Source organism: Pelodiscus sinensis, chromosome 27 (genome assembly GCF_052426305.1).
Source record: "Pelodiscus sinensis isolate ZL-2025 chromosome 27, ASM5242630v1, whole genome shotgun sequence".
NCBI lineage: Eukaryota > Metazoa > Chordata > Testudines > Trionychidae > Pelodiscus > Pelodiscus sinensis.
The window spans coordinates 15,193,797-15,220,472 of NC_143078.1; the positions used below are offsets into that span (position 1 = coordinate 15,193,797).

A 26,676-nucleotide genomic window follows, 5' to 3' on the forward strand; every position below is an offset into this window, starting at 1 on the left:
ACACAAATTGGGAGCTGGTGATGGGTGGGGAAAAAAGCAAAAGCTAGACAAATTCAGACTAGAAATAGTCTCAAATTTTTCCAGTGTGACTGTAACAATTAGAACAACTTATCAAGGCATATGGTTCTCTATCACTTGAAGTCTTTGAATCAGTAGTGGATATTTTTCTAAGAGATCTGTTGTAACTCAAATAGAAGTTATGGGCTTGATCGGGACATTACTGGGTGAGCTTTCTTAAATGGTGATATACAGGATCTTCAACCACATGTTGGCCGTAAACATCTATGGATCTTGTATGAAAGGTGCTAATTTTATGGAGCAAAGTGACAAATTTAGTGAGCAACTTTAAATTTTGTTTTAAGATGCATATTAAAATGGCCAGTATAGGTTTTGTAACCATTTTAGTAGAAAGAGAATTTGTGAATCCATTTTGGCTTGTGAGAACAAAAGAATGTCCATACTGGGTTAAGGATGTAAATGATTAATCAACTATCAGATAAGGAAAAGCTTATTGGATAGTCAGCTAGTCCCTTGAGTTTGGTTTTTGTCCTCTGTTAGAGGCAGCAAGTGGTGGGGAACAGGAGCTGGTGCTGGGGGGAGCCAGCTTAAAAGCCAGTTCTCTCCTCCTCCCCCCCCCCCCCCCCAGCACCATCTCTGCAGTAGGCAGGGGGTTAGGGGGGACCAGGTGCGAGCTGGGAATCAGCTGATTCCCTGCTTGCACGGGGTTCCCCCCACTGCTCTTTGATCTTTAAATGGAAGGCTCTTCATAAATTTAGGTTAATCAACTAATCAGATTTTTTTGTCGATTAGTCAATAAGCAGGGGAGCCACAGCAGGGCTAGCTACCATCCCAAGAGTTAACCCCACTGTGCTTTAGCCTTTTAAATGTAACATCCCTATAGTGGGTCAGACCAGTGGTCTGCCTAGCACAGTATCCTGCATTCCAATAGCGGCCAATGCCAGTTACTGCAGAGAAAATTAACAGAACAGGCAATCATTGAATAATTCATCTGCTGTTGTCCACTTCCAAGTTCTAGCAAACAGAGGATAGAGACACTTCAGAGCATGATTTTGCATCCCTGCCCATTCTGATTAAAAGCCTTTAAGAACTTTGCCTGGAAACATTCCAGGAATCCAAGAATAAGTTTTGCCTTGCCTGTCTACAAAACAACAGATTTCAATAAAACAATGTAAATGTTATTGAACTTCTACCCAAAGGAGTTTGATTTTTGTCCAAATACCTTTATGGTGCTATAGCATGCTGCATGAAAGGAAACTCTTTGGTATTGTATACCTTGGTTTATTATTTAGTTTTGCAGCATAAGATCTTTGTACAATAGGGGACTTTTTAAAAATATGCTGCATCTGATTCAGCTACAAAAGTATTTAATGTGGGGAACCATTATTTTGGCTGGGCCACTGGCTGCCTATGACACTTTAAGCAACCTTCAGTTAGGTCTACTCTGAGCATGGTTAGATGTTGTGACTTTTAAATATCATCTTGTTGACAATATATGAAGGATTGGAAAAAATTGCTCAGGAAATGGTAGTACAGTACAAGAAGCAATGGCTTCTCAGAAAGGAAGGAAAAGTTTAATCAGGTTATTACTGTATCCTGGTAACAGCATTAACATTACGCTTGATGAGAAGGCATTTTCTGTAAAAGCCTCTGTTTTCAAGTACTTAAAGCAGGGGTGGAGAATCTAAGGCCTGTGGACAAGATTTGGCCCCTGGCTTGCCTGGATCTGGCCCCTAAGCCTCAGGGCCCCCCCAGCATTGGGAGCCCACGCTGACATTCCAGTCTATCCCCACCCCCTGTGGAGCTGGAGCACACAAATCCCTCCTAGTATGTAAGGGAAATGTGGAGAAGTATTTTTTTTCCTCCTTAGTTGGGGGCCATGTCAGTGAGGGGTGGTTGTTTTGTTTTGTTTCTCACTTGTGTGCAGCCCCTGACTGATTTTTTCCCCCCCCTTCCCCATGGGTCAGCGGCCCCCAACACAAAAAAGGTTCCCCACCCTTGCCTTAAAGCATGACTTAAAGCATGAGAGGTTTCAGCCTTTTTCTCAGTTCAGAGGTGACTATTCTTTGTAATGAAGAGGGAGAAACTTCTGAAGATAATCCATTTGAAGGAAGGAAAAAAGGATTTTTTCCATCAGCTAAGAAAGCAATGGTCTGTTGGTCAGACTCAAATGAAATTTCAGTCTTCTGTAGCCTTCATGAGGATGCCTTTGCCATCCCTATAGAAAACTAGTTAGAAATAAGTTAAACTTGTGGTTACATTTGTTTATCTCTCTCTCTTTCTCTCGTACACATAGTCTATGTCTAGACTGCAAGCTTCTTTCGGAAGAAGCTTTTTTTGGAAGAGAGCGTCCACCCTGCCAAAATGCATTGAAAAAGCAATCTTCTTTTTTGAAAGATAGTGTCCACACTGAATGGACGCCCTCTCGCATTTCAGCTGTGATTACTATGGATGGAGTGGCCACCAGGCCACTGTATTTTCCCAAAACTGTTTCCTCTTTTCTCTTCTTTTGAAAGAACTCCCTCTTCCCCATCCACACACGCCTTTTTCCAAAAGAGCTCTTCTGGGAAAAGGCTACTTCCTCTTAGAAAGAGGTTTACCAGTGTTGGGAAAGCCCCTCTGTTCTTTTGATTTTTTTTTTTCCCAAAAGAATGTGATTGCCCCATACCTTGTAAGATTTGCATCAAGTATGACAAACTTGTTTGGGCCACAAAGTGGTCTTTTGGAACTTCCAGGAAGATTGGATATACTTTTACGTTGCTAGTATTAGAGCAAGGTGTTCCCCTTTGCCCTGTAATACACACACACACACACACACACAACCTTTCCCTTTTTTACTACCAGCATGCAGAATCTTCATTCCTTCCCACAAAATATGGGTAAATGCTCTGTAGATTCCTATGGCACTTCCTTTCTGTAAATGATTTGTTGTGGAGGTCATAACCTTGAAAGCATTTGAAGGGCATCCGAAGCTTTGTCAGCTTCTCTGGTCTTCTAATTGTCACGCAGATTCTGGGGAAGTTTAGAAACCATAATATGAACTTGGACTGGGTCAAAGACTCTTTTCCAACCTTCCATCCCAAACATGCACAATGTCCCCAGCATCATCTCTGAAACGCACAATCCCACCACACGTGTATGAATTAGTGGTCTTCTATCATGAAGAGTTTCTAAGCTGTACAGGGACACAGCTATTAGCAAAACCAGCTGTGTTAAAGGAGACTAAGGAATGCATGGGCCTAGGAGTGAAGACCTCTTCGTCCAACTCCTGAGTGACTTTGGCTGAAAAGTGATATGAAAAGTGCAAGTGAAATTTTGAGGTAATTGGGGGAAGAGGCAGATTTAAAAATCAGGAAGCTGAAGGCTAATGAAAAAGGTACATTGTGTCATCTAATGTGACAGAATATATACTTCAGTATGGCGGGAGGCTGCTATTTTATTTTTTATTAATTTTAGAAAACCTTATGCATCTTCTAGTGAAGAAAAGCTTAAGAGTTAAATGTGCAATAAGTATCAGTAAATGGTAGGGAAAATACTTCAAAGAACACTGAAGTTTTTAATAAACGATGGAATAGCAAAAAATTTAGTCAAGTTAAAAGCAAAAAAAGTTTAAAATTACAGAAATTCAGAATTAAGAACTTTTAGGCTACCTCATTTCCTTGTTGCCTATCGGTTTACACCGTGATAGTCACAAGCCCCAGAGGCTGGATTTATTTTAAACCACCTATATTTTGGCAGTTTGTGAAGTCTGCAACTTGAGATAACTTTGACAGTGTTTCCCTATAGTTTATGTAACAGGATTTACCTAAGGCAACCCAACTGCATACAGGAGTTTAGGTGGCTGAAGCTGTAGGGGATTTGGGGGGGAGGGAAGGAACACAATTTAAAAGTTCTGGTGGTATGCAGCAGAATTCAGAGTAGGGCATATGAACCCTGGCAGAAATCTGAGTAGGAGGGGAGTCTGTCTCCTTCTTTCCCATTCCCTTCTGTAAATAGTAGTTAAATTTCTAGTAACGGTCATGGGGGAAGATCATATGAAGGCTTGGTGGTATGTGAAGGGTGAGAAGAGAGATGTTCTGAATGGGTATGTCTAGACTACAGGGTTTTTGCGAAAAAAGTAGCCTTTTTTTGAAAACTTCTCCTGTGTCTAGACTGCATCCGCGTTCTTTCGAAAGTAAATTGAATGAATGTGGCAGTTTTTTGGATCCTGGTAAACCTCATTTTACGAGGAATAATGCCTTTTTTTGAAAGTACTCTTTGGAAAAAAAGCACTATTAAATGCAAACTGCTTTTTTGCAAGAGTCTAGAATCTTTCAAAAAAGTGGCTCACTTTTTCAAAAAGTCTGCTTGTAGTCTAGACATACTTTTTTGAAAGTATCTTTCGAAAAAGCCTCTTTCGAAAGAGGTTTGTAGTCTAGATGGACCCTAAGTGTCAAATGAATTGGTGGTGTCTGTGCTCGTGGCTTTTATGAATACAGTTCAGTATACTGTCACGATGAGCTCACTGCCAGCATTGATGTAAGTGTATCTTTTCCTCACGATTTTCAGTTTAATGTTTTTTCCTCTGGGAATTTAGTATTACTACTAATTTGTTTTATTTGTTTCTGAGATTCAGTATGTTTATATAGAGCAGGGGTGGCCAACGCATTCTAGGCCAAGAGCCAAGATAAAAGTGGATCCAGCACGAAAAGAAAAGTTGTTGAGCCCCTCCCCCCCCCCCGAAAAAAACCCTCCCCCTTTAAAAGGAGCCGCCACATTTGGTTGAGCAAAAAAAAAATTTTAAAAAAGCTCTGCCTCTTTAAGAAAACGCATTTAAACGTGTTTTGAGGCTTTTTGGCCACAGCAGGCTCCTGACGCCATCTTTCATGGCCGCGCCGGACAGCTCCCCTGCCCAGGTCCGCACGGGGAGCCGGGAGAAGAGGGCTGTTTTTTGGGGGCACGTGGGTGGCTTACTAGCCAGGCAGAGGAGAGGGGGACTTTGAGAGCTGCACCCAGTGGGGGAGAGGGAGAAGAGAGTCTTTGTTCAAACTTAAGTGTAAAGTGTCATTCATGCTTAAATTTGACACTTTACACTTAATTAGCATCTTTGTTCAAACTTATCTTACCCATTACAAAGAGAGCTTCCCCAATTATCACCTCTAATTAGCTCACAGACATTGACCCCCCCCCCCCCATCCCCCTTCTGTTCTGAAATTTATTTGCCCTTCTCATATGTGTTCATTTTTTTTAATTGTATCCTTTGGTATATATGGTTGTGACAATTTTCTTCCACTATTTGATCTGAGGAAGTGGGTCTGGCCCACGAAAGCTCATCACCTAATAAACCATCTTGTTAGTCTTTAAAGTGCTACATAGTCCTGTTTTTTGTTTCAGCTACACCAGATTAACACGGCTACATTTCTATCACTAAGCCAAAGTAGTTTTTAAAAAATGCTATTAACTTTTTGTTGTAGATCTGACGCTTTTATAAGCTTTTCTACAGAATCCTATTTGACCACTTGAGTGAATACCATTTAGAGCAATACAGAATGCAGCGTTAGGCAATTTGAGATCCTTCTGTTTGCATTTCCTCACTTTGTGGTTGGAAGATTTTACCATAATGTTGTATGAGCACAGTTTTTGTTTTTAATTGGGGAAAGGTTCCTGTAAACAGATACTGAGAAACAGAGCAGACAATAGATATGTTACAGTGGGGAAGAGGTCCTGCATTTTTTTTTTTCAAGTGCTGAAGCTGGAATACCCAAATATTTGTGGGTTTGGAGTTATTAGGATTCTTTAGATGGGTTTAAGAGTAGCTATTGCTGAACATTAGTTAGTTAGTTCTGTGCCTTTGTTGACTGTATGTGTGGAATAGGAGGTGATTCCTATTAATTTAATCAGATTTAATTAAACAGGGATTGTAAATAATTACTTTTGAGGTCAGAACTAAAATGAACACATTAGCAGTTACAACGGTAGAGTTCCTTATGTCTTTGTCATTTAACCTTCTTAAGTTAGTGCATATTTACTTTTTCTTCTGTCCTTTTGCAATGTCTATTTTCTACAAATCAATATTTTTTTCTTTCAATCTTATAGTTCAAAGTGACTCTCCAGCTTCAAATTTTAACACTTTGCCTAGCTTTCTTTCTGGCTATCTAGCTATGTAGCTATCTACCTACCTGCAGTATTAAAAGGAGGCTTCCTAGATCTGAAATGGTGGTTCTTCATTGGCAGGGAGGTGGAGTGGATGATTTAAAGAATCTCTTGGTTTGTCTTACTTAGATTGTGAGCAGTTCAAGGCAGAGTCTATGTTTATACAGTGCCTTGCATGATGGAAGCCTGACTTTCTTTGGGGCCTCTGGGTATTACTGCAGCATATGAATTGCAAACAGGCAATTAATTGGCTTGTGTTTCTGGAGAGCCTAAACGTTTAATTGCAATTCTTCTTTTTATTCTGTGTGATTATGATCTGAGTGAAAAGTACACTGTACTAGATGAAAAGTTGTCTTTAATGGGACTAAGCTGATTTACTTTAGCTGAGGATCTTGCCCAATTACAGAAATCTATTTTAGAATTGGGTCTTGTCTTGGGTGGTTAATTTTTTTTTCATTTCATATTTATCAAGGATTCATTTTTTGTGCATTTTTCCTCTTCCTTATCCTGTGAAAAACTATTTCTGCTGAGCTGATATGACTCTACTAATCTGGAAGCACCAGACAAAAGAACTGTCACTCTTGTGGAAGAGTGGTCCAAAATGATTGGGGTGCTGAAAATATCCTAGTTAAGAAGCTTTTGCTGAGCCCTCTTACTTTGGTGTTAGTATTTGTGCTGTTGGCTTTCTTTTTTCTATGTGGTTTTTGTTATATTTAGCGAAATAATAAAATAGTACAAGGAAGACAAAAGGAAAAAAACTAGAATCAAACCCTGAAATGTGCCCATCCTCCTTTTTGCTGCTCTCCCACATCTCCTGTGGTTCCCACCTATAGGGTCACGCCCTCTGGACCAGAGTAGATCATCTTCTGTCTGACCAATAGTCATATAAGGTAGAAGTAGAAAAGCCTTTCTGGGTCCAAAGTTTCTCCTCTCTACACTTGTGACCCTGACTTCCAAATCCCATGTTTTTGTTCTTTCATCTTTGTGTCTTTAGATTTAAACCAAAACATCTCCTTGGATTGTTATGTAATAAATGGGACTCTCCATCCGTAGAGGGTTTTAAGTCTTGGCTTGACAAAGCCCTAGCTGGGATGATTTAGTGAGGGTTGGTCCTGCTTTGGGCAGGGGGTGGACTCGATGACCTCCTGAGGTCTCTTCTAGACCTAGGATCTATGATTCTATGAAATAGGATATATTTTAATGGTTATTGCTTTTCATGATACTTATATTTGGTGCATACAAACTTCTATTTCTTTGAATTAAAAATATATAATGTATTTCTGAATATTCCTTACTAACATGTGCTGAATTACTTATTACCCAATGCTTTCTAGTTTAATTGCTAAAGCATCTTATGTTTGGAAAGTTTCCTTTGCAGACAGGAGGACCAAAAATATAATTTTTAGATTGCATAGAAATGTTAACTCCAGTAAAGTGTTTGCAAAAACAGCTGAAGAATCATGGATCTAGTCAATCTTCCCTAAGGCCAGAACAGTATTGTTCTTAATACTGCTTTTTAGTTCTTTGATTAATCAGGCTTCTGCTGCTGCCCATGTTTTTCTTGCTGCAGTCAACTGGTATATTCCCAGTTCTTTCAGATTTTCAAAAATATTTCAGTGGTTCAAGGAAGTTTATTGCTCCTTAATAATAATTAGCACTTCTTATCTTGCAGATACTTTATAGACTTTGATTACTCTTTAATCCTATAGAATCAATATTATCTGGGCAGCTGACATAGGATTACTTGGAAAACTTTAACATTTTATCTTTAGCACCTAAGAGTTCTTCATTATGGCATTTCCTAAATATCTAATAGTTATTTAATTATTTTTTTCTTTAAAAACGAATAGTCCTGTGGCCCCAGAAAGTCTTACGAATATATCTAGTATCATGAGCTCTTATGGGCAAAATCCACTTCTTCAGGTGAACTTGAGTGGGGGGGGAAAAGGGAGACTCTCCGAATTTATAGCCAAAAAAGTAGGGGGGGGGAAATGTAGCTATCAATTGTTGTGTTGGTGATAATGAGGCTAATTGAGTGGGCTGAAAGTGTCCCATACTTAACTGTTGATGTCAATGAGGTGTTGAATTAGGGAGAGCTGGTTTTATAATTAGCCATTCAGTTCATGTCTTTGTTTAGGTGAAGGGAAACAGGTGTCAAATTTGCATGTAAAGGTCAATTCTGCACTCTCTGTAGCTGGCTTGTGAAATTCCTATGTAGAAGAATGTCTACTTTTAAGTCCATTGAGTGCCCAGGCAGGATAAAATGTTCCTCCTACAGGATGAAGTGTGCTTTACCCACAAAAGCTCATGATCCTATATATTTTTGTTAGTCTCTAAGGTGCCACAGGGCTATTTGTTTTTCCAGATTTTTGACATCCTTTTTAAAGGATGGACCAAAACTGGACATAATATTTCAGTAGTGGTCTCACGAATGCTGTACATAGAGATGATGTACTCGGACTCTCTAATGCCCTGCTTATGCACAAGGATTGTTAGCTCTTAGTCATTACATTGAATTGGAGAGTATATTCAGTTGGTTTCCACTGTAATCCTCAAGTCCCTTTCACAGTCACTGCATTCCAAAATTCCTCCATCTTGTGAGTGTATGATCCACATTCTTTGTTTCTAGATCAGTGAGGGGCAACCTAGACTAGTGAGCGGGCCACAAGATTGTCATAACCAAGAGGGTCTCCCAGGTTAAGGTAATTTTGCTGTCTGGCTACGTCTACACTGCAGGGTTTTTGCACAAGAAGTCTTTTGCGTCCACATCTCAAAGTGCATCATTTTTGCGCAAGAGAGCGTCCATACTGCATGGACACTCTTGCACAAGAAATCTCTGATGGCCATTCTATGAATGGCCATCAGAACACCTGTGCTTTTTCGGATAAGCTCTGTTTACCTACACCGGAAAAAGCCCTCTGTTCTGCTGTTTTACTGTTGATTTACTTGCGCAAAAACACGCTTGAGGTGTGGACACTCCATGGGTTTTTGCACAAAAACTCTGCAATGTAGACATAGCCTCAGTGTTTATGTATCTAGAATTTGTGGCATGTGCCAATTGAACCGTAGCAATGGTTTGATTGGATGCAAAGGGAGCACATGGCTCTCATAATGTTATGTGCAATCAGCATACACCTCATTTCACATGCCCTTGCTTTAAGTGTATGTCACTTTAGCAATGCCCGTGGGAAAACACTACAGAGACCAAAAAAAGCAGACTCTATAAAACCATAGCCTACGCATAGGCTTGCAGTTTTCTTTCAAATCACTGATAAACATATTGAATCTCATTAGACCAACAACAGATTCCTGCAAGATTTGTACTAGAAATACCCCTGGGAGAGGCGTTCCAAATCCTTTCCATTCATCTAGTCAAATGAGCATGTTGATTGAGGATGCAGTGCAGCCCCTAAGCTTTGTTTGTTTTTTTTTGTTTAGGCCATTAATGTAGAAACATGTTCAGGCACATGGTAGCTTGCTGTTCTTGCACAACCCAGATGTTTGCAGCTGTTCAGGATTTTTCTGCCACATGTTAAACACTTCATCTGTTTTGGATGAGGGCTGAGGTTTCAGATCTTCTGGTGACTATCACACTTTGTTGCTAATATGTCTGCACACTGGGTTAATCACATTGAAGTCAGCTTGAAAGGTGACCCATATGGATACTACTCTTGTAGTAGCCCTGTGTTCCACTCTGGATTCACAAATTAACTGGCATAATAGATTTAATGGAATTACAGAGTAAAGGGAATTATGCTTGTTGGAGTCTTCTCCTCTTCATCTCTGCTAGCTTTGCTTCACATCTTAGGAAGCTGTTCAGGAAGTCTCTTGACTGAATGGGAAAGAAGTGGACCTGTGCCATAGAGACATTAGTGTTTTTGCAGTCTGTTTCCTGGTAGCTGGAATCAACAGCTCAGATATAGGGGTCTTACACCATAAGAGGAGAGATGACTACATTAAACATACTATTACTGGTAAGTAAATTCGCCCTGCCTCTCTGCCATATCAGGGGAGGTCTAAGTATGAGCCTAGTTCCTGTAAGATTTAGCAGTTATACATGTATTTCTACATAGGATGCCATGAGAGCCTATACGGAATGCCTTTTCAGCACTTGTGGTGAGGATTAGAGGAGATTGCTTGTTCGCTGTATTAAATGTGCTGTTTACTTAACCTTGTATTGTGTAGGTTACAATGCACTTAGTCCCCCTCCATTTTTATTTAGTAATTCTATACTTCTGGCCCTTCCCCTTCCAAAAGGCTACTTCATATATCGAGCAAAAAAGCTGTCTGATGCACACCCAACTCCATCCAAGACTGAGTGGATCATCTTTGCCACCTGCTTAATCTCCTGAGTCTGCTTCTGAATCTAATTCCCCCTTATTGAAAGCACCACACGCAAGGTCAGCTGTTCAGATTCGTTTCATCCTGATTCATTCCATTTGTCATTAAATATATATGTATCAAAAGTAACTGTATAGTCACATCCTTATAAAGAACCTCTTGTTCATATCATTTTGATTCTAAGAAATATGGGTTGGGAGGGAGTTCTTTTAAATAAGATAATATTCTGCAAAACTAAGTCAGATCTTCTAGAAAGTGGGAGTGGAACACAGGGGTCTAATATTTAATATATTCAAGTCCACGCATGCAGATTTTATATTTTCTGTAGCTAGTTTAAAAATATGGAAAACATTCTTCTCTGATACTCAGTCACTTACTTGTCATGTAAGTGACACCTGTGCATTGGCTGATCTTGGAGTCCTTTTTTAGGCATTTTACAATTCCAACTAAAGTACATTGTTGGCTGATCTCTATAGTCTGATGGCACAGTATTCCCATAAGAGGCATGTACTAATTCATATTGTATACCATAAAAGTCACAGTATTCACTTAGAAACCTCATAAACTTATTCATATTATATACCACAGAAGACCCCATTTTCTAAATTTTTTTTTTTACCTAATTCTTTCTTGTTTTCCAGAATTGATATCTGTGCTCTCTTGCCTTCAGTGAGACTTTTGCAGGATCCTTAAAGCAAATTCTTATCTTCCTTCAGTGCAATCTTTTCCATGACTCTCCTTCCAGCATCTTCAGTGAGGACACTGAGAACTAGAAATGATTTCGTATTCTTGCTGCTTAGTGAACTGCTGTCTTTAGCAGTCCAGTTAATTTGTACAGTTTACATTTGCACAAACTCCATGTGATTTTTATAGTGCTTGCGTATTTTAGCTGCAAGCTTGATCTTTTTCAAGATAATATAATTTATAAGATGACGGGAGTCTAAAGGGGAATTTCTCCTGTTCCCCTCTCCCCTCCCCCGTATCTTTTTTTGGTGGGCAAGGTTAAACCTCTGTATTCCTCAACTACTTACGTCAATTTAAATGAGTTCCAACTATTCCTTTTGTCAAGATGGGTTTTATTAAGCAGTGAAATTTATCAAATAGTCACATTACAGCATGGGTTTTACTCAAAGCTCAAATATATTTGCATAATCAATTACTGATACTTGCTTAATCTTTTCCCAGTATTTTGAGACCTTTACTGTGCATGATAGAGGAGAACTGCTGAGTTTGCAATAACTGACCTGAATTTGCTTCAAATAATTGTGCTTTTTTGGCTTTTTTGTACCTAATCAGAATTGATGTGACTGAAGTGCAAATCTTCATAATAATCATGCATTTACTGGCAGTGATTGGAGGACCACCTTTTTGGCAATCAATGGTAATTTTTGCTCATATTGTATATTAAGTTAATGTATATTTCTGATTATTCTGCTTCTTTTCTGCTCTGGTATATGTCTGGAAGAGCAACATATTTAGAATATCAGTTTCTGTTGGGAGGGAAAGATATCATTTTTCCATAAGATCAAAAGACGTGTTCTGGAAGAACTTGAATGAATTTCATAGCTAACAAATGGCAATAATGGTGCATTCTGGTTTTACCAGCACAGCACGAAAAAGTCATTTCCTTCCATACTGTACTATTAATCTAGAATGATCCCAAATCATTTTACACATTTACATTTACCAATAGAAAATTACTTTGTCCACCAGTGAAAACCTGCATCTCTGGGTGAATTGTTTGACATGGATATCAACAACATATAACTATTTTAGGTCAGAAACAAAAGAATACTTTATTAAATTGAAATTACAGGAGGAATTTTTGGAATGCAGCATGTAACTCCCCATAATTGCAATTTGTCAAAAGGCAGGTGTTAATACTTTCTACCTTGTGAAAATTGCCTTATGACTTTTAATAACCATGGCCCTGATCCTGTAATTTGATCCATGCACCCATACAGATCCCAGCTGATTTTACTGAGGCTCCCATAGGTATAAGTTATAGAACCACAGAAGATTAGGGTTTGAAGAAACCTCAGGAGGTCATCTTGTCCAAATCCTTGCTTGAAGCAGGACCAACCCCAACTAAATATGTGGATATGGGAAAGTCAGTGGATGTGATATACCTTGACTTTAGCAAGTCTTTCGATACGGTCTCCCACAATATTCTTGCCAGCAAGTTAAGGGAATGTAGATTGGATAAATGGACGGTAAGATGGATAGAAAGCTGGCTGGAAGGTCAGGCCCAGCGGGTAGTGATCAACAGCTTGATGTCAGGGTGGCAGTCGGTTTCTAGCGGAGTGTCCCAACGTTCGGTTCTGGTACCAGTACATCTTTATTAATGACCTGGATGAGGGGATGGCTTGCACCCTCAGCGAGTTTGCAGATGACGCTAAGCTAGTGGGAGAGGTAGATATGCTGGAGGGCAGGGTTAGAGTCCAGAGTGACTTAGACAAATTGGAGGATTTAGCCACAAGAAATCTGATGAGGTTCAACAAGGACAAGTGTAGAGTCCTGCACTTGGGACGGAAGAATCCCAAGCATTGTTACAGGCTGTGGACTGACTGGCTAAGTAGCAGTTCTGCAGAAAAGGACCTGGGGATTACAGTGGATGAGAAGTTGGACATGAGTTGTCAATGTGCCCTTGTAGCCAAGAAGGCTAATGGCATATTTGGTTGCATTAAAAGAATCATTGCCAGTAGATCCAGAGATGTCATTATTCCTCTTTATTTGGCTTTGGTGAGACAATACTCCAGATGTGGCATCCAGTTCTATGGTCCCACTGAGGTATACCAAAATAAACTATACCATCTGCTCAAGAAACTCCTTGCTAGAGCTTGGAGCCAAATTTATACAAACACAATCCTATAATGCCTACCAAAAGAATTCTATCTGCTACTCAAGATCCATAAACCTGGAAATCCTGGACATCCCATCATTTCAGCATTGACACCCTTACAACAGTGTGGCTTTGTTGACACTCTCCTCAGACTCTCTTCTACCAGCACTCCTAGCTATTTTAGAGACCCTTCTGACTTCCTGAGGAAACTCCAGAGCATCAGTGAAAACACCATCATGGCCAACATGGATGCAGAAGCTCTTTACACCAATATTCCACGAGCTGTCAGGAACACTATCTCCAATGGTGCCTGGTGGCTGAGCTATGTGACTTTGTCCTCGCCAACTATTTCCAATTTGAAGACAATTATACCTTCAAGTCAGCGGCACTGGTATGGGCACTCACATGGCCTCACAATATGCCAACTATTTTATGGCTGACCTCAAACATTTCCTCAGCTCTCATCTATCAACATCCGCCTGGGCCAGTCCACACAAGAGATCCGCTTCCTTGACACAACAGTATAAATAAACGATGGTCATATAAACACCTCCTTATATCAGAAACCTACCGACTGCTGTTCTTACCTACATGCCTCTAGTTTCCATCCAGGACACCTCACATGATCCATTGTCTGCTGCAAAACTATAAGCCACAACCGGATTTGCTCCAGTCGCTCAAACAGAGATCTTTCTCACGCATTCTTAAAACTTAAATGCCCACCTGGGGAACTGCAGAAACAGATTGTCAGAGCCAGACAAGTACCCAGAAGTCAACTACTTAGACTGAACAAGGAAAATAACAGACCACTACTGGGCATCAGCAACACCCCTCAGCTTAAACCCCTTCAGTGTATTATTGACAATCTCTAACCTATCCTTGAAAACTATCCCTCACTCTCTCTCAGGCCTTGGGAGATGGGGCCCATCTTCGCCTATAGACAGCCCTCCAACCTGAAGCAAATCCTTTCCATTAGGTACACATCTCACCTCAGATACTAACCCAGAAACCCTCCCCTCCCACCCCCCACAACAAACCCTGTTGCCACCTCTGTCCACACATTATACAATAACACCATCACAGGACCTCATCACATAAACCACCGCATCGGGTTTTACCCACAAGCTCATGATTCTATATATTTTTAGGGGCATGTCTACAATGCAGGGCAAAAGTCAAATTAAGATACACAAGGTCAATTGTGTAGCTGAAGTCAAAATAGCTTAATTTGGCTTTTGGCTCTGTCTGCACAGCAGGAAGTCGAAGGAAGAAAACTCTTCTTTTGACTTCCCTTATTCCTCACGAAATGAGGGTTACAGAAGTCAGAGTAAGAAATCTGCCATCTCGAAATTTTCGAAATAAAGCTGCAGTGCAGACATGCCCTAAGGTGCCACAGGACTACTTGTTTTTAAACTTAGACTAACACAGCTACCCCTCTGAGTGTTTGTGTGTGTGTGTGGGGGGGGGGGTGGTTTTTTTTGGGGGGGGGGGGGGTGTATTTATTTTAATGACAGAAATGTTAAGCACAACAGTGTCTCTTCTGTTTCCTTCTTGGACTCGCACCAACCATTTGCCTCCACTGTTTATAACTTTTGCATAATCTTTGACTCAGAACTCTTCCCACATTTTTCTTTATCTGCAAATCTGATTGTGTCAACTTTTCAACATTAACTTCATATATTTACTTCCTTCACTCCACCACTGTGGAGGTCTTTGTCCATGCCTTCATCTCCTATCATTCTGGATCCATATACGTTGGCAAAGATAGGACCTTGCAGCTTCGTCAGTGTTAATAGTGGTGGAAGCCATAATATAGATATGGCTCAGGTGGAATCAAACTTTCTTTTTATCATTATGTAGTCTCACCCTACACTGATGTTACAGCCTCCACTGATGTCATTAGCCATGGTTCCTGGAGCTGCTCTACTGGGGAATTATAAATTCTGGATTTTTTACTTAACTTTTTTTTTTTTTTTGCCATTTTTGTACAAGGCCTCGTGACCTTTTTTTGCAGCTCATTTCTCTGTGGCATCCTGAAACTTCCTCTTTCCAGATTCCAGTATGGGCCAAATGTTGTTCCGATTCTTCCCTCCTCATGTGTACAAACAAATGCAATCCCATCACTCCATTCTAAAATACTTCCACTGAAGAAAGCATCATTATAAAAAAAGATGGCAACACAGGCAGACTATATAATAAGAATGGCACAAGCTCTTCAGCACCAGAGTAACAGTGTGTGTGTGTGTGTGTGTGTGTGACTGAATTTTTCAGTTCAGCGAGCTCTGTTTCTGTTTCACTGTCTTTCTGAACCCTGTCTTTGAGCAGCAGTGCAGAGTGGATAGGAGGGGTATCTGAGGTGGTTCAAAAGAGTATAATTAGAGCTTCCTATTCAAGTGGCATACCAGAGCACAATCGGGTAAGGTGCTGTTACTCGTCATCTGGTTGATATCAGCAGTAAACGCCATATGGGCAAAGCATGGCCACATTAGTTTCTAACAGCACCTTGTAATTCAATAAAAGCTGTGAACCTACTGAATTCTCATACCCGCTCCAGCCACACATTCAGTGTGAACTTGGGTGAGTCACTTCCTGTTTTTCTCTAACATGGTGCTAAGTGACAAAGTACCAAACATGGGGGTCTGTGTGGACTGACTGATTGCACGGTGCCCTGAAGTTGTAAAGCATGATAGAAGTGCTAAGAATTATCCATTAGAAAAGCCTCAAAGTCAGTCTTGATGTGCAAGTCAAGATATTAAAGTTAAAACAACTTGAAATCACATAGCCTCTGATATGAAATAAGCATATAGTAGGGTTGGGGAACCTAAGTCCCCAACTGGATCCAGCTCCCAATGTTCGTGGCTCCCTCCCCAGCATTGGGGAGCCTGCAGGACTAGAGCACACAGTCTACTAGCCTGGACCCCTCCAGGCTCTGGTGTGCAAGGTGGGGTTTTTTCACTTGTGTACGGTCCCCTCACACCCAACTCTGAGCCCCCCCCACCTACCCTAACTCCAGCACCTCCTGTCCTGAGTCCCAGTCCTCCCAGCTCACTCTCCTGCACTCCACTCCCTTTTATTCCAGCAAAAAACAGGAAAACTACAAATATTATCTATCAACAAGCTCTAGCTAATGTGTTGAATCACTTTCCTTCTTTTATTAATACAAACTTCTTCATTTTTGAAAAATATGATCATTTGCAGAAAGCATGTACATTTTCCTTTTTATTAAAAACAAAAAAAACCAACAACCACCACTCAAAATCTGTTACTTAAAGACCTGAACAATGCTGGGTACATCTGTTAGTTAAATAAAAGCAAATGGATCAGTGAATCTTGCTAATATGTTAAGTGAGAAAATACATCTTCTTCCCCAATTTCTTTAATTGATTGATTTTGCGGGAGAGAAGAAAACCAAGTGTGGACTTAGAAAAGTGGAGTGTTTGAGTTTATTTGAAATAGATAAACATGGTTTTAGATTAATTGTGCATATTTTAATGTTTTGTATTTCTCTATTGTCAAGATTCCAGTGCTGAATATTCAAATGAAAATATTCCCAGCTCTTTGTACTGTTGCAGGAACCATATTCTCCTGCACAAACTATTTTGGTGTGATCTTCACAGGTGGTGTTGGCAAAAATGGATCGACTATAGCTGTGAGTGCTTTGTTCTGTGTTTATGAATCTATTGTGTTATTTTCTTTTTGAAGAGCTCTGCAGCAGAGACATAAGAGTGTAATCAATTAACCGATAAGTATTAGCTTCTCTCTTCTGGCTCCTCAGATGTTGGCTTCCAGCCCCACTTTTGGGGACTCGGCTGCTGCAGAACCCACAGTGCAGCTGGCTCCCCGGGAGTGGGGCTGACAGCCAGGAGCTGGTGTCCGTAAGCCGTCTGCAGCCCTGTGCTGTGGGCTCTTTAGTATAAGGCTTATGCTGCAGAGCCCACAGTACTTGTAACCATGTGGCCACCTAGGATTTTTAATGGCTGTACAGTTATTTTTTTTTAAAAGATCTTTTTTTATATCCCTACTTTGTAGTTTCCGTGCTTGTTTATAGAAAACTGATATTCTTTCAAGTGTGTTAGTTTAATATATTGTTGGTGTAAAGTTAGCTTTCACTTAATTTACTAGCTTGAAAAAAGGGGTAAATGTTGTCTAAATGAAAATAGTAGCTTTTGGGACTGATAAAGGGTTTTTAAAGGATGGGGAAAAATAGATCAATGATAACATCCCCTTCCTTGCTTTGAAATTTGTCCTACATATACAGTACATTCAAAATGATGGGGTCTAAATTTAGCTATTTACCACAAGATCCATTAGGCGCAAGGGATAGATAAGACAGAAAATGTCATAATGCCTCTGTATAAATCCATTATATTCCCACATCTTGGATACTGTGTGCAAATCTTGTTGCCCCATCCAAGATGTATTAGAATTGAAAAAAGTGCAGAGAAGTACAACAAAAATGATTAGGGTCATGAAATGCCTTTGGTATGAAAAGGGATTAAAAGAGTAGAGCTTTTCATTTTGGAAAAGAGATGACTTAAGAGGGGGATATAATTGAGGTCTACAAAATTGGTATGGAGAAAGTGAATAAGGAAATGTTATTAATCCCTTCACATAACACAAGAACTAGAGGTCACCCAGTGAAATTAATAGGCAGCTGGTTTAAAACAAAAAAAACCTTCTTCACACATCACAAAGCTAACCTGTGGAACTCATTGGCAAGAGATGTTTTGGTGCCAACATTATAACAGGGTTCCAAAAAGGAGGAGAGAGCCTTGATGGACCTATCCTCTATGAGCTATTAACCAGCATGATTAGAGATGCAGCAATTGTCCCTGGCCTGTTTTTGCCAGAAACAGGATCACTTGATGATTGCCAGCTCTGTTCATTCTCTCTGAAGCACCTGATGTTGTTTGCTGTTGGGAAGATAGGGTACTTGGCCAGATGGACCATTGGTCGGATCCACTATGGCTGTTATGTTCTGCAAGATCTTACCTACTAGAATCCATGCATTTTTTCCAAACCAAACTCCCTGTCTGATATGCACGCTTTTGCATTTGATTGGAATATGAAAGCTGTTGACCTTCCAGAAGGGATCAAATATCCTTGTCAGATGTCTGTCTTAAAGGATTTTTTGCAGGGAGGGAGGGATGTTCTGTGAACTTTTTAAGAGTTTGTGTGTGTTCATGCCAGTTGAGTTATTTGGACTAGTCTTTTTAGTTCTATTTTACTTTTGACCATTGACATCTAATAAAACAAAAATATCTTATCAAAAATACATATCACAATTATACAGAAATTCATATGTTTGGTCCCCTGTCATTTAAGAACAGAATAATCTCCTGCCTGTTGTAGAAGTTTTAGAACATAAGAACAGCACTGTTTTTGCAGTTTGAAGCCTTCCTCCACACACAATTTTTGTTTTGTAGCTGAAACTACATGTTTGCTTCATATAAATCATACCAGTTCTAGACCTTCAAACCAAAGGCTCCAACCACATTATCAGCTGACACCCTCATTCACATTTCACCACAATTCGCTACTGGCATAAGTGAATGCAAGCAGGCCCATCTTAATTTAAACTAACATGCACCCAACATGCATCCGTTGTTCAGTTAAGAGCACTTTTTATTAGACTAACATTTTCTTCCCTCACTATAGGGAACAAGTGTCCTTTCACCTTTTCTTCATATTGGATCAGTGATCATATTAGCTGCAATGATCTACAAGAAATCTGCTGTACAGCTCTTTGAAAAGCATCCTTGCCTGTATATACTTACTTTTGGTTTTGTATCAGCTAAGATAACTAACAAATTGGTGGTAAGTGTCTGAATCATTGATTCTTTTCCTTTATCTTTTCCTTTTATTGTATGATGATCTTTATACAGTAGTTTCTCAAACTTCTGCCTTCCCCAGAACATCCGTTCTCTGCATTGACTAGCCACACCCTTCCTTTCCTGCTGCTCCTGTGTATCCCATGACTGTGTAGTGGTTCTATTTGGTTCCTACTGCACATGGTTTTTCTTGAGAAATTCAGAGCCCACTAAACAATGAACCAACAGCATGCAATTAACATTTACAATGTTTTTTGGTCTTGTTTCATTAAAATACTTTCTACAACAATGCTGTCAATCTGCTGAAAACATTAGGCCAAAGTATATTTTTGTGTGTTTTGTTTTTAATAGGTTGCACATATGACCAAAAGTGAAATGCACCTGCATGATACAGCATTCATAGGTCCGGCACTTTTGTTCTTGGACCAATACTTTAACAGCTTTATTGATGAGTATATTGTACTTTGGATTGCCCTGGTAAGTAGGTCATTGTATTTTATTTCTATCAATGATCATTTGTGCCATATGCCTGTTTGTTCACATTTGCGACATGCACACAGAGTTTGTGCTAATTGTGCACAGATCACATGTACACAGTTAGCACCAATTGTCCACAGATGATTCAAACAAAGAAGCATGGATTTGGGAACCTTCTTGCCTTAAACAGGGTTCTTGCTAACTTGACATGGTTTGGTTGGGCGTATGGACCTCACTTGGCTCAAATCTGGTGTAGAAGCAATGTCAAATGAGCCGTGTTCTAGGTTTAGAAGCCATTGGGGAGAAATGTGATTAAGTATATTTTTGCAAGAACATAATTTCCACATTCTGGGGTGCACCACAGCAAAAGCTCTATAAGGCACAAATCCACAGGTGGAATTTCTGAAATTCATGCAGTGTCAGAGCAACTATAGATACCAGGACCAGTGTCTCAGAGAAGCTCTTGGCTACATAGTTATGTCTCTCCCTGATTAGAGCATTGAAAACCAACCAGACCAAGGTCAAATCAATCTTCCACTCTCTAGATAGCCATTCTAAAGCACTCTGTGCAGGTGTAGCAGCTGTGAACTTCTTTCTGTACTAGCTGCAAGAAATGGAAAAGCTCAGCTAATTGGGAATCACAGTATGTTCATTTGATGCTCACTGGGACATATGTTTTAGTTGGGAGCTTAGTATGTTAAATAAAGGCTCAGCCTGCATAAATTACACTCATGAAACTTGACTATTCCCATACAATGAAACACTTTTTCAAATATATTCAAATACAACATTGTGAAAATTTAAGATCAGAGATCCACACTTGAAAATAATACCCACAGCTCATGGGACATCTTATAAAAGCTTTCTACAATCGCTACAATTTCTCTCTTATTGAAGTGTAGATTGAAGTTCTAGCCTGTAAAATGCAGAAACCCCGAAGCTTTGAGAAAAATAGGAATATACCTTTTAATATCAGGACAAGAGAACTTGGGTATGTCTACACTACCCTCCTAGTTCGAACTAGGAGGGCAATGTAGGCATACCGCACTTGCAAATGAAGCCCGGGATTTGAATTTCCCGGGCTTCATTTGCATAAGCGGGGAGCCGCCATTTTTAAAACCCCGCTGGTTCGAACCCCGTGCAGCGCGGCTACACGGGGCTCAAACTAGGTAGTTCGGACTAGGCTTCCTATTCCGAACTACCGGTACACCTCGTTCCACGAGGTAGTTCGGAATAGGAAGCCTAGTCCGAACTACCTAGTTCGAGCCCCGTGCAGCACGGCTACACGGGGTTCGAACCAGCGGGGTTTTAAAAATGGCGGCTCCTCGCTTATGCAAATGAAGCCCGGGAAAGTCAAATCCCGGGCTTCATTTGCAAGTGCGGTATGCCTACATTACCCCGCTAGTTCGAACTAGCGGGGTAATGTAGACATACCCCTTGAGAGCTGTCCTTGATGCTTTTAGAGAGATTATGAGGATGGCACATGGTGCATTCACGCTCAGTATAGATAGCTAGATCTAACGCATGTCATTTTTTCCTTTGCAGATCTTTTCCCTCTTTGATTTGCTCAGATACTGCATCAGCGTGTGCAATCAGATTGCTTCCCATCTGCGCATCCATGTATTCAGAATCAAGGTCTCTTCCACACATTCTAATCATCATTAGTGACTGGGTACTTGCTTTGATGAGAAATAAGAAACAAATGTTTTCTCTAGGGAAGAATATGAACACATGTAGGGGACTAAGGCAAAAGGAGCACATAAGAACAAATCTAATTTATAATAATCAGTGTTGTACAACTTCTATTCTTTGTTACTGGTAACACTCCTTCACTAGTCTTTGCCTAATGAGAGAGGGAGAGAGAGAGGGAAAGAGAAGGTGAATTCCAGGTACTCTCGACGTTAACATCATGTAGTCAACTCTACTGGTTCTGTGCCCAGGAAAGCATGCAGGGAGTAATGCTTTGTCTTTGTAATTACCTTGCATACAGAATAAACTATCTATGGTGAATGGATCCCCAACAACTGAAATTTTTAATGTAGTGTATATACAAACTGCAAAACAATGTGCTTTATAATGTTAATATTTCATCATCTCTTAGTGAAATACTTTAGAGTCCATTTTTGACATTTCTTTTACTAAAGAGCTGAGTTGTAAAACAGAGATATCCCATGAGATTGTGTGACTGAAATAGTTGAATGGACTTGGATGTAAACAGAGTTGTTTCATTTACTTATGTATATTGTTCAACAGTGTATTTTAGAGGGGCCTTGTGGAAGAAGGGAGTGACTATCAGCATACAATACAGTGTGGTATCTTTGTCAATTTAATTTAATTTTTTTTTAAATAAACTTATCTCAATTTTCTTCAATGGAAAAACTTTAAAAGCAAGTTTTACTGTTCATTTTTTACATATAGAATTTAAGCAAAAATTTCTTTCTGCTCTTTAATAAATAAGGAAATTCTAAGAGCTACAGTTGTCTTTACATGTGTGTCAGCTGCTTTGTCTCACTGGGTGAAGCACTTGGTCTGATGAAGCATAATCTGTTGTGTAGAGCGCCTTTCTATACTTCCTGGGTCTCCAGTGCCAGTCACCCAAGCATCTCCAAGTACTTTCTTTGCTAATTAACACAGACTTGCAGCCCAGCTCCCAAAGTCATAGGCATATTATGCCCGTTTTATGTGTGGTAAACTGAGGCAAAAGGAAGCTAAATAACTTTCCAATAGTTCATATTGGATCTGGAGTAGAACTCCCAAGAGTCTGGATTCTGTTTGTACTGCTCCCCGCCCCCGCCTGTTTAGGTACTGGGAGTTGCACAACTCAGTGTGTCAAGTAGTTTCTCCAGTAATCTCTTCCCGTACTATTGCTCAGTGAGAAGTCACATGCTGATCTGTCACATCAAAAAAGCAATATGTGACACCAGTCTACACACAGTACTTGCGACAGATGAGCAGGAGTGTTTGCCTTGTGTTTTAGTATTTAAATGGCAGGAAACGCCACTCAAAAGTACAGTTGCACTAGTCCAAGTGTAGGCTCCGCTCAGAGACACACTAGTGCAAACAGCGAGCTGCAGGTTACCAGCAATGGCACAGAAAGCAGTGATCGAGATAGGAAATTTGAAGTCTTGCTTACAGCCAGCAGTCCAGAACCTTAAAAGTCTTTGCCTCAGAGACCATTGCTCCCGGTCTGATCCACTGACCATTTGTGCCAGTCTGGAACAATTAAGCTAAATGTCCCCAGGATGAGGCTTTGGACTTCCTTCAGGCAAAGCCTTCATTTCTGGAAATACATCTAAACTAATGCCTGCTTAGGAAATGCTATACTGTGCCTCTGCCGAGGCTTTTCACTAACTGGTAGCTCCAGTACCCTAGGGGCAAGATTTTACACTTCTTTCATATAAAACTTCAGCATTACCAGGTGTTATGGGGCTTGCTTGAGAGAACTTGAGAACTGTTGTTGCTTATAAGGTGCACCCAGTTGCTGTGTAAATAGGTGATGTATAAATTGCCTGTAATACATTAACTTTGCCCTAATGCATTATGATACTGTTTCTATTTGATTGTAGACATAAGGAACTCAGGCTGTGGAATTAATTGAGAAACTGAATGAGATTTCTAAGTAAAGGGGATCATTCTAAGCAAAGGGGAGCTTGGTCCTGCCTTGAGGGCGGGGGGCTGGACTCGATGACCTGTCGAGGTCCCTTCCAGTTCTATGATTCTATACTTCATGAGGCCAAAGAGATAGCAAGTTGGAAGTTCAGCCTTAAACTTTACCCTTTCTGTTGTTGTGTACAAGCGAGCGCTGCATGCAGCGCTTTTACAGAGTTATCTCTTGCATGTAGAACTTCCTGGAACATATCCGAATGAGTACAAACCTCACTGCCTTGAAAACAAAATGTGACACATGCTGCTTTGAACTAGCTTTCCCCTAAAAACCACACTGCCAGGCAGAAAATTTCCCCTCCACCTCGGGGCCAATAAAATGAAAAGGTGTTTTTATAAAAATGAAAAAAAAAAAAAAAAAAAGGGCCCAGATTTAACTGCAATGAGTATGATACAGAGATGGTGTATCTAGTCCCCATTTCTGTTGTATCTGAGTACCTCAAAAGCTTTAATGCATTTTTTTCTCACAATGTCCTTGAGTGCTAGGACAGTGCTATTATCTTCATTTTACAGATGGGGGACTGAGGGACAAAAGGATAAGGCCCAGATAGTCAAAGGCATTGAAATCACTATGAATTAGACACCTAATTGCCTTTGAGAATCTGGAGAGACAAGGTGGGTGATACCTTTTATTTGGCCAACTTCTTTTGCTGAAATAAACTTTTGATGTACACAGAGCTCTGCTTCGGGTCTGGGAAAGGTACACAGTGTCACAGCTAAATACAACATAGAACAGATAATCATAAGTAATTAACACATACTGTAAGAGAAGCTTCAAGGGGTAGCTGAGTTAGTCTGTACAGGATAAACTTAAACAACTAAAGATCTGGTAGCACTTCATAGACTAACAAAACATGTAGATGGTGTCATGAGCTTTCGTGGGCACAGCCCACTTCTTCAGATGACTGGAGTTTTAAGAGATTGTTCAAGGTGAAGTGGCCGGTTATGCCTCTGTCAGACACAGAATTTTTGTCCTACAACAGGATTATGAATTAAAAACTCCCAGGCTTATCTTTTGAAGGTGTTGTGCAGACAATCAGATCTGGTGTGATCAATTTGTGCAAAGTGCTTGTGCACGGGTGATGTGATGTTTGTCTTTCAATTTTCTGTGAGCTCATTTGAGAGCGTACTGATTGTCTGGTTTCAGCTACAGAATTGTTGATGTACCTGAATGCTGCATGTGTTGTGGTTAGACATGTGTGAGACTATGGATCTTGAAAGGTGTGTTGCGGGTGGGGAGGGGGGAGGGTATTGATCATCATAGCAGTGGAAATGTCTGCACAATTTTAATGGGATGAAAATCTGGTGTCACTTTGAGCTGGTGTGTCCTGGTCTTCGAGGAGCTTCCTTCTGATGATGGGGTTGTTTGAAGGCCAAGAGAAAGGGTTCAGGATGTGATCCCCATTAGGTATGTGGTGTAATTGTTTTAGGATACTCCCATATGGATTCAGATGTGGGGTGATAGGTGACAACTAGAGGTGTGAATGAAGGGGGGGGTTGTTTCATTTACTGAAGCAGGCTCTTTTGGGGAGTGGTACTTGAGTGGCCTGTTCTTTGACATGAGCTATTTCTGTGCTGGAGTGTCTTTGATTGGTAAAGGTGGTTTTAAGTGTGTCTTGGACTTTCTCCTCTGAACCATTTCGGTGGTGTCCAAGTGCCTGGCTGCATTTCATAGGAGGATTGCTGGAGCGGTCAAGGTAAGTACAGTTATTTTATTCTTAGATGTCTTGTATATAGTTGTCTGAAGCTGATCAGTGTCCTCGAATTTGATTCAGGTGGGGAGTGTTCTGGAAATAATTGAATGGATTTGCAGTGGGTATTGAAAATGTGGTTCCTTCCCATGCAGTTAAATGCAAGGAAATCTACATCTGAAGATATCTTTTTTTCAGTCTAATTGTCACTTCTTACAGTTATGAAAAATAAATGTATTCAATGGCTGCAGAGAACTTCACCTACTTCAGGGAGCTGCACAATGAACGATATTTACAATGGCTGTCTTTCTCTCTCCTGCCTTTTCCCTAGGGCAGGGGCCAGGCACTAGTTGGACCGTGGGCCAAATCAGGACCACTAGATGCTTTTGAAAGGACCCGTATCTATGTACTTATCGTTTTTATTTTCTCTGGAGTCTGAACCTTGACTATACAATAACCAAGAAACTTGAACCTTGACTAAAAAAATGGACTAGCACTGCCTAAGGGCAACTTAGGTCTATTCTCATTGGGAGAAAGGGCAGTGGCCATTTTGAAAAAGGGCAATTCCCCAGGGGTTTCTCTGAAGAGATTTAACATGCCAGTCTTTGCCAACAGATAAACTTAAGAAATATAACGGGGGCAAGAAGGAACTATTAATCCTGAATAGTTATTTTCTGAAAACTACCCATTACATGAGATCAACCCTATAGGAAACACCCCCCCCCCCCACTATAGAAAGGATGTGGATGCATTGGAGAGGGTCCAGCAGAGGGAAACCAAAATGATGAGGGGGCTGGAGCACATGACCTATGAGGAGAGGCTGAGGGTTTGGGGCTTATTTCGTCTGAAGACGAAAAGAGTGAGGGGGGATTTGAGAGCAGCCTTCAACTCCCTGAAGGAAGGTTCCAAAGAGGATGGATAGAGGCTGTTCTCAGTAGTGACAGGTGGCAGAACGAGGTGCAATGGTCTTGGGTTACAGTGGGAGAGGTCCAGGTTGGATATTAGGAAAATCTGTTTCCCTAGAAGGGTGGTAAAGCCCTGGGATGGGTTCCCTAGGGAAGGGGTGGAATCTCCATCCCTAGAGGTGTTTAAGTCCTGGCTTGGCAAAGCCCTGGCTGGGATGATTTAGTTGGGATCAGTCTTGCTTTGGACAGGGGCTTGGACTCGACCTCCTGAGGTCCCTGCCAGCCCTAGGATTCTATGAACATGGCAAGGAGAAAGGAACACAATGGAGTCCAGGACTGGGGCATCTATAAACTACTGTAATACACCTAATAATAAGTGTACACTCCTAGTACAATGAGGTCATGTTCTATGAATGAGGGTCCTAGGCATTACAAGTTCCCAGAGCTATTAGCATGTTTGTATCATGCACATCTGGGCAATTTCTAGGGTCTAAAGGTGGCAGTCATTTGAGGCATCACTGAACACATCCCAGCAGACAGTTTTCCCCAAAGAGCAGCAAACTTTCCCTTTTATGCAACACTCTTAGCCAGTCAACACTGCAGACAACACTAGCTGGTATTTTGGTACAATGCTCCCTGCCCGAATGCACTTAACGAGAGAGGGGCTGGCATAATTAAGCTTGGCGCAGTCTCTAAAAGACGAACTGAAAAAATTTCAAAATTCAGCAGCCAAACCAGGATAGGATACAGCTTTTCAGGACCGCAGGCACCACTGC

The 26,676-nt window shown here is 40.6% G+C and overlaps 1 protein-coding gene across 4 annotated transcripts in view; it reads left to right on the top strand.

The window, feature by feature from the left end:
* Positions 1-22,115, top strand: part of CEPT1 (choline/ethanolamine phosphotransferase 1) — a 45,680-nt gene extending 23,565 nt beyond the window's left edge. For 3 of the 4 annotated variants that reach the window (XM_075910314.2, XM_075910315.2, XM_006115699.5), the window contains exons 5-9: positions 11,788-11,872; positions 16,851-16,982; positions 18,992-19,150; positions 19,516-19,641; positions 21,187-22,115. In XM_075910314.2, the coding sequence (XP_075766429.1) occupies positions 11,788-11,872; positions 16,851-16,982; positions 18,992-19,150; positions 19,516-19,641; positions 21,187-21,306 (622 nt within the window). In that variant the 3' untranslated portion in view covers positions 21,307-22,115. The remainder of the gene's footprint in view (positions 1-11,787; positions 11,873-16,850; positions 16,983-18,991; positions 19,151-19,515; positions 19,642-21,186) is intronic. The other variant, XM_075910316.2, reaches the window with a different exon arrangement.
* Positions 22,116-26,676: the final 4,561 nt, after the last annotated feature.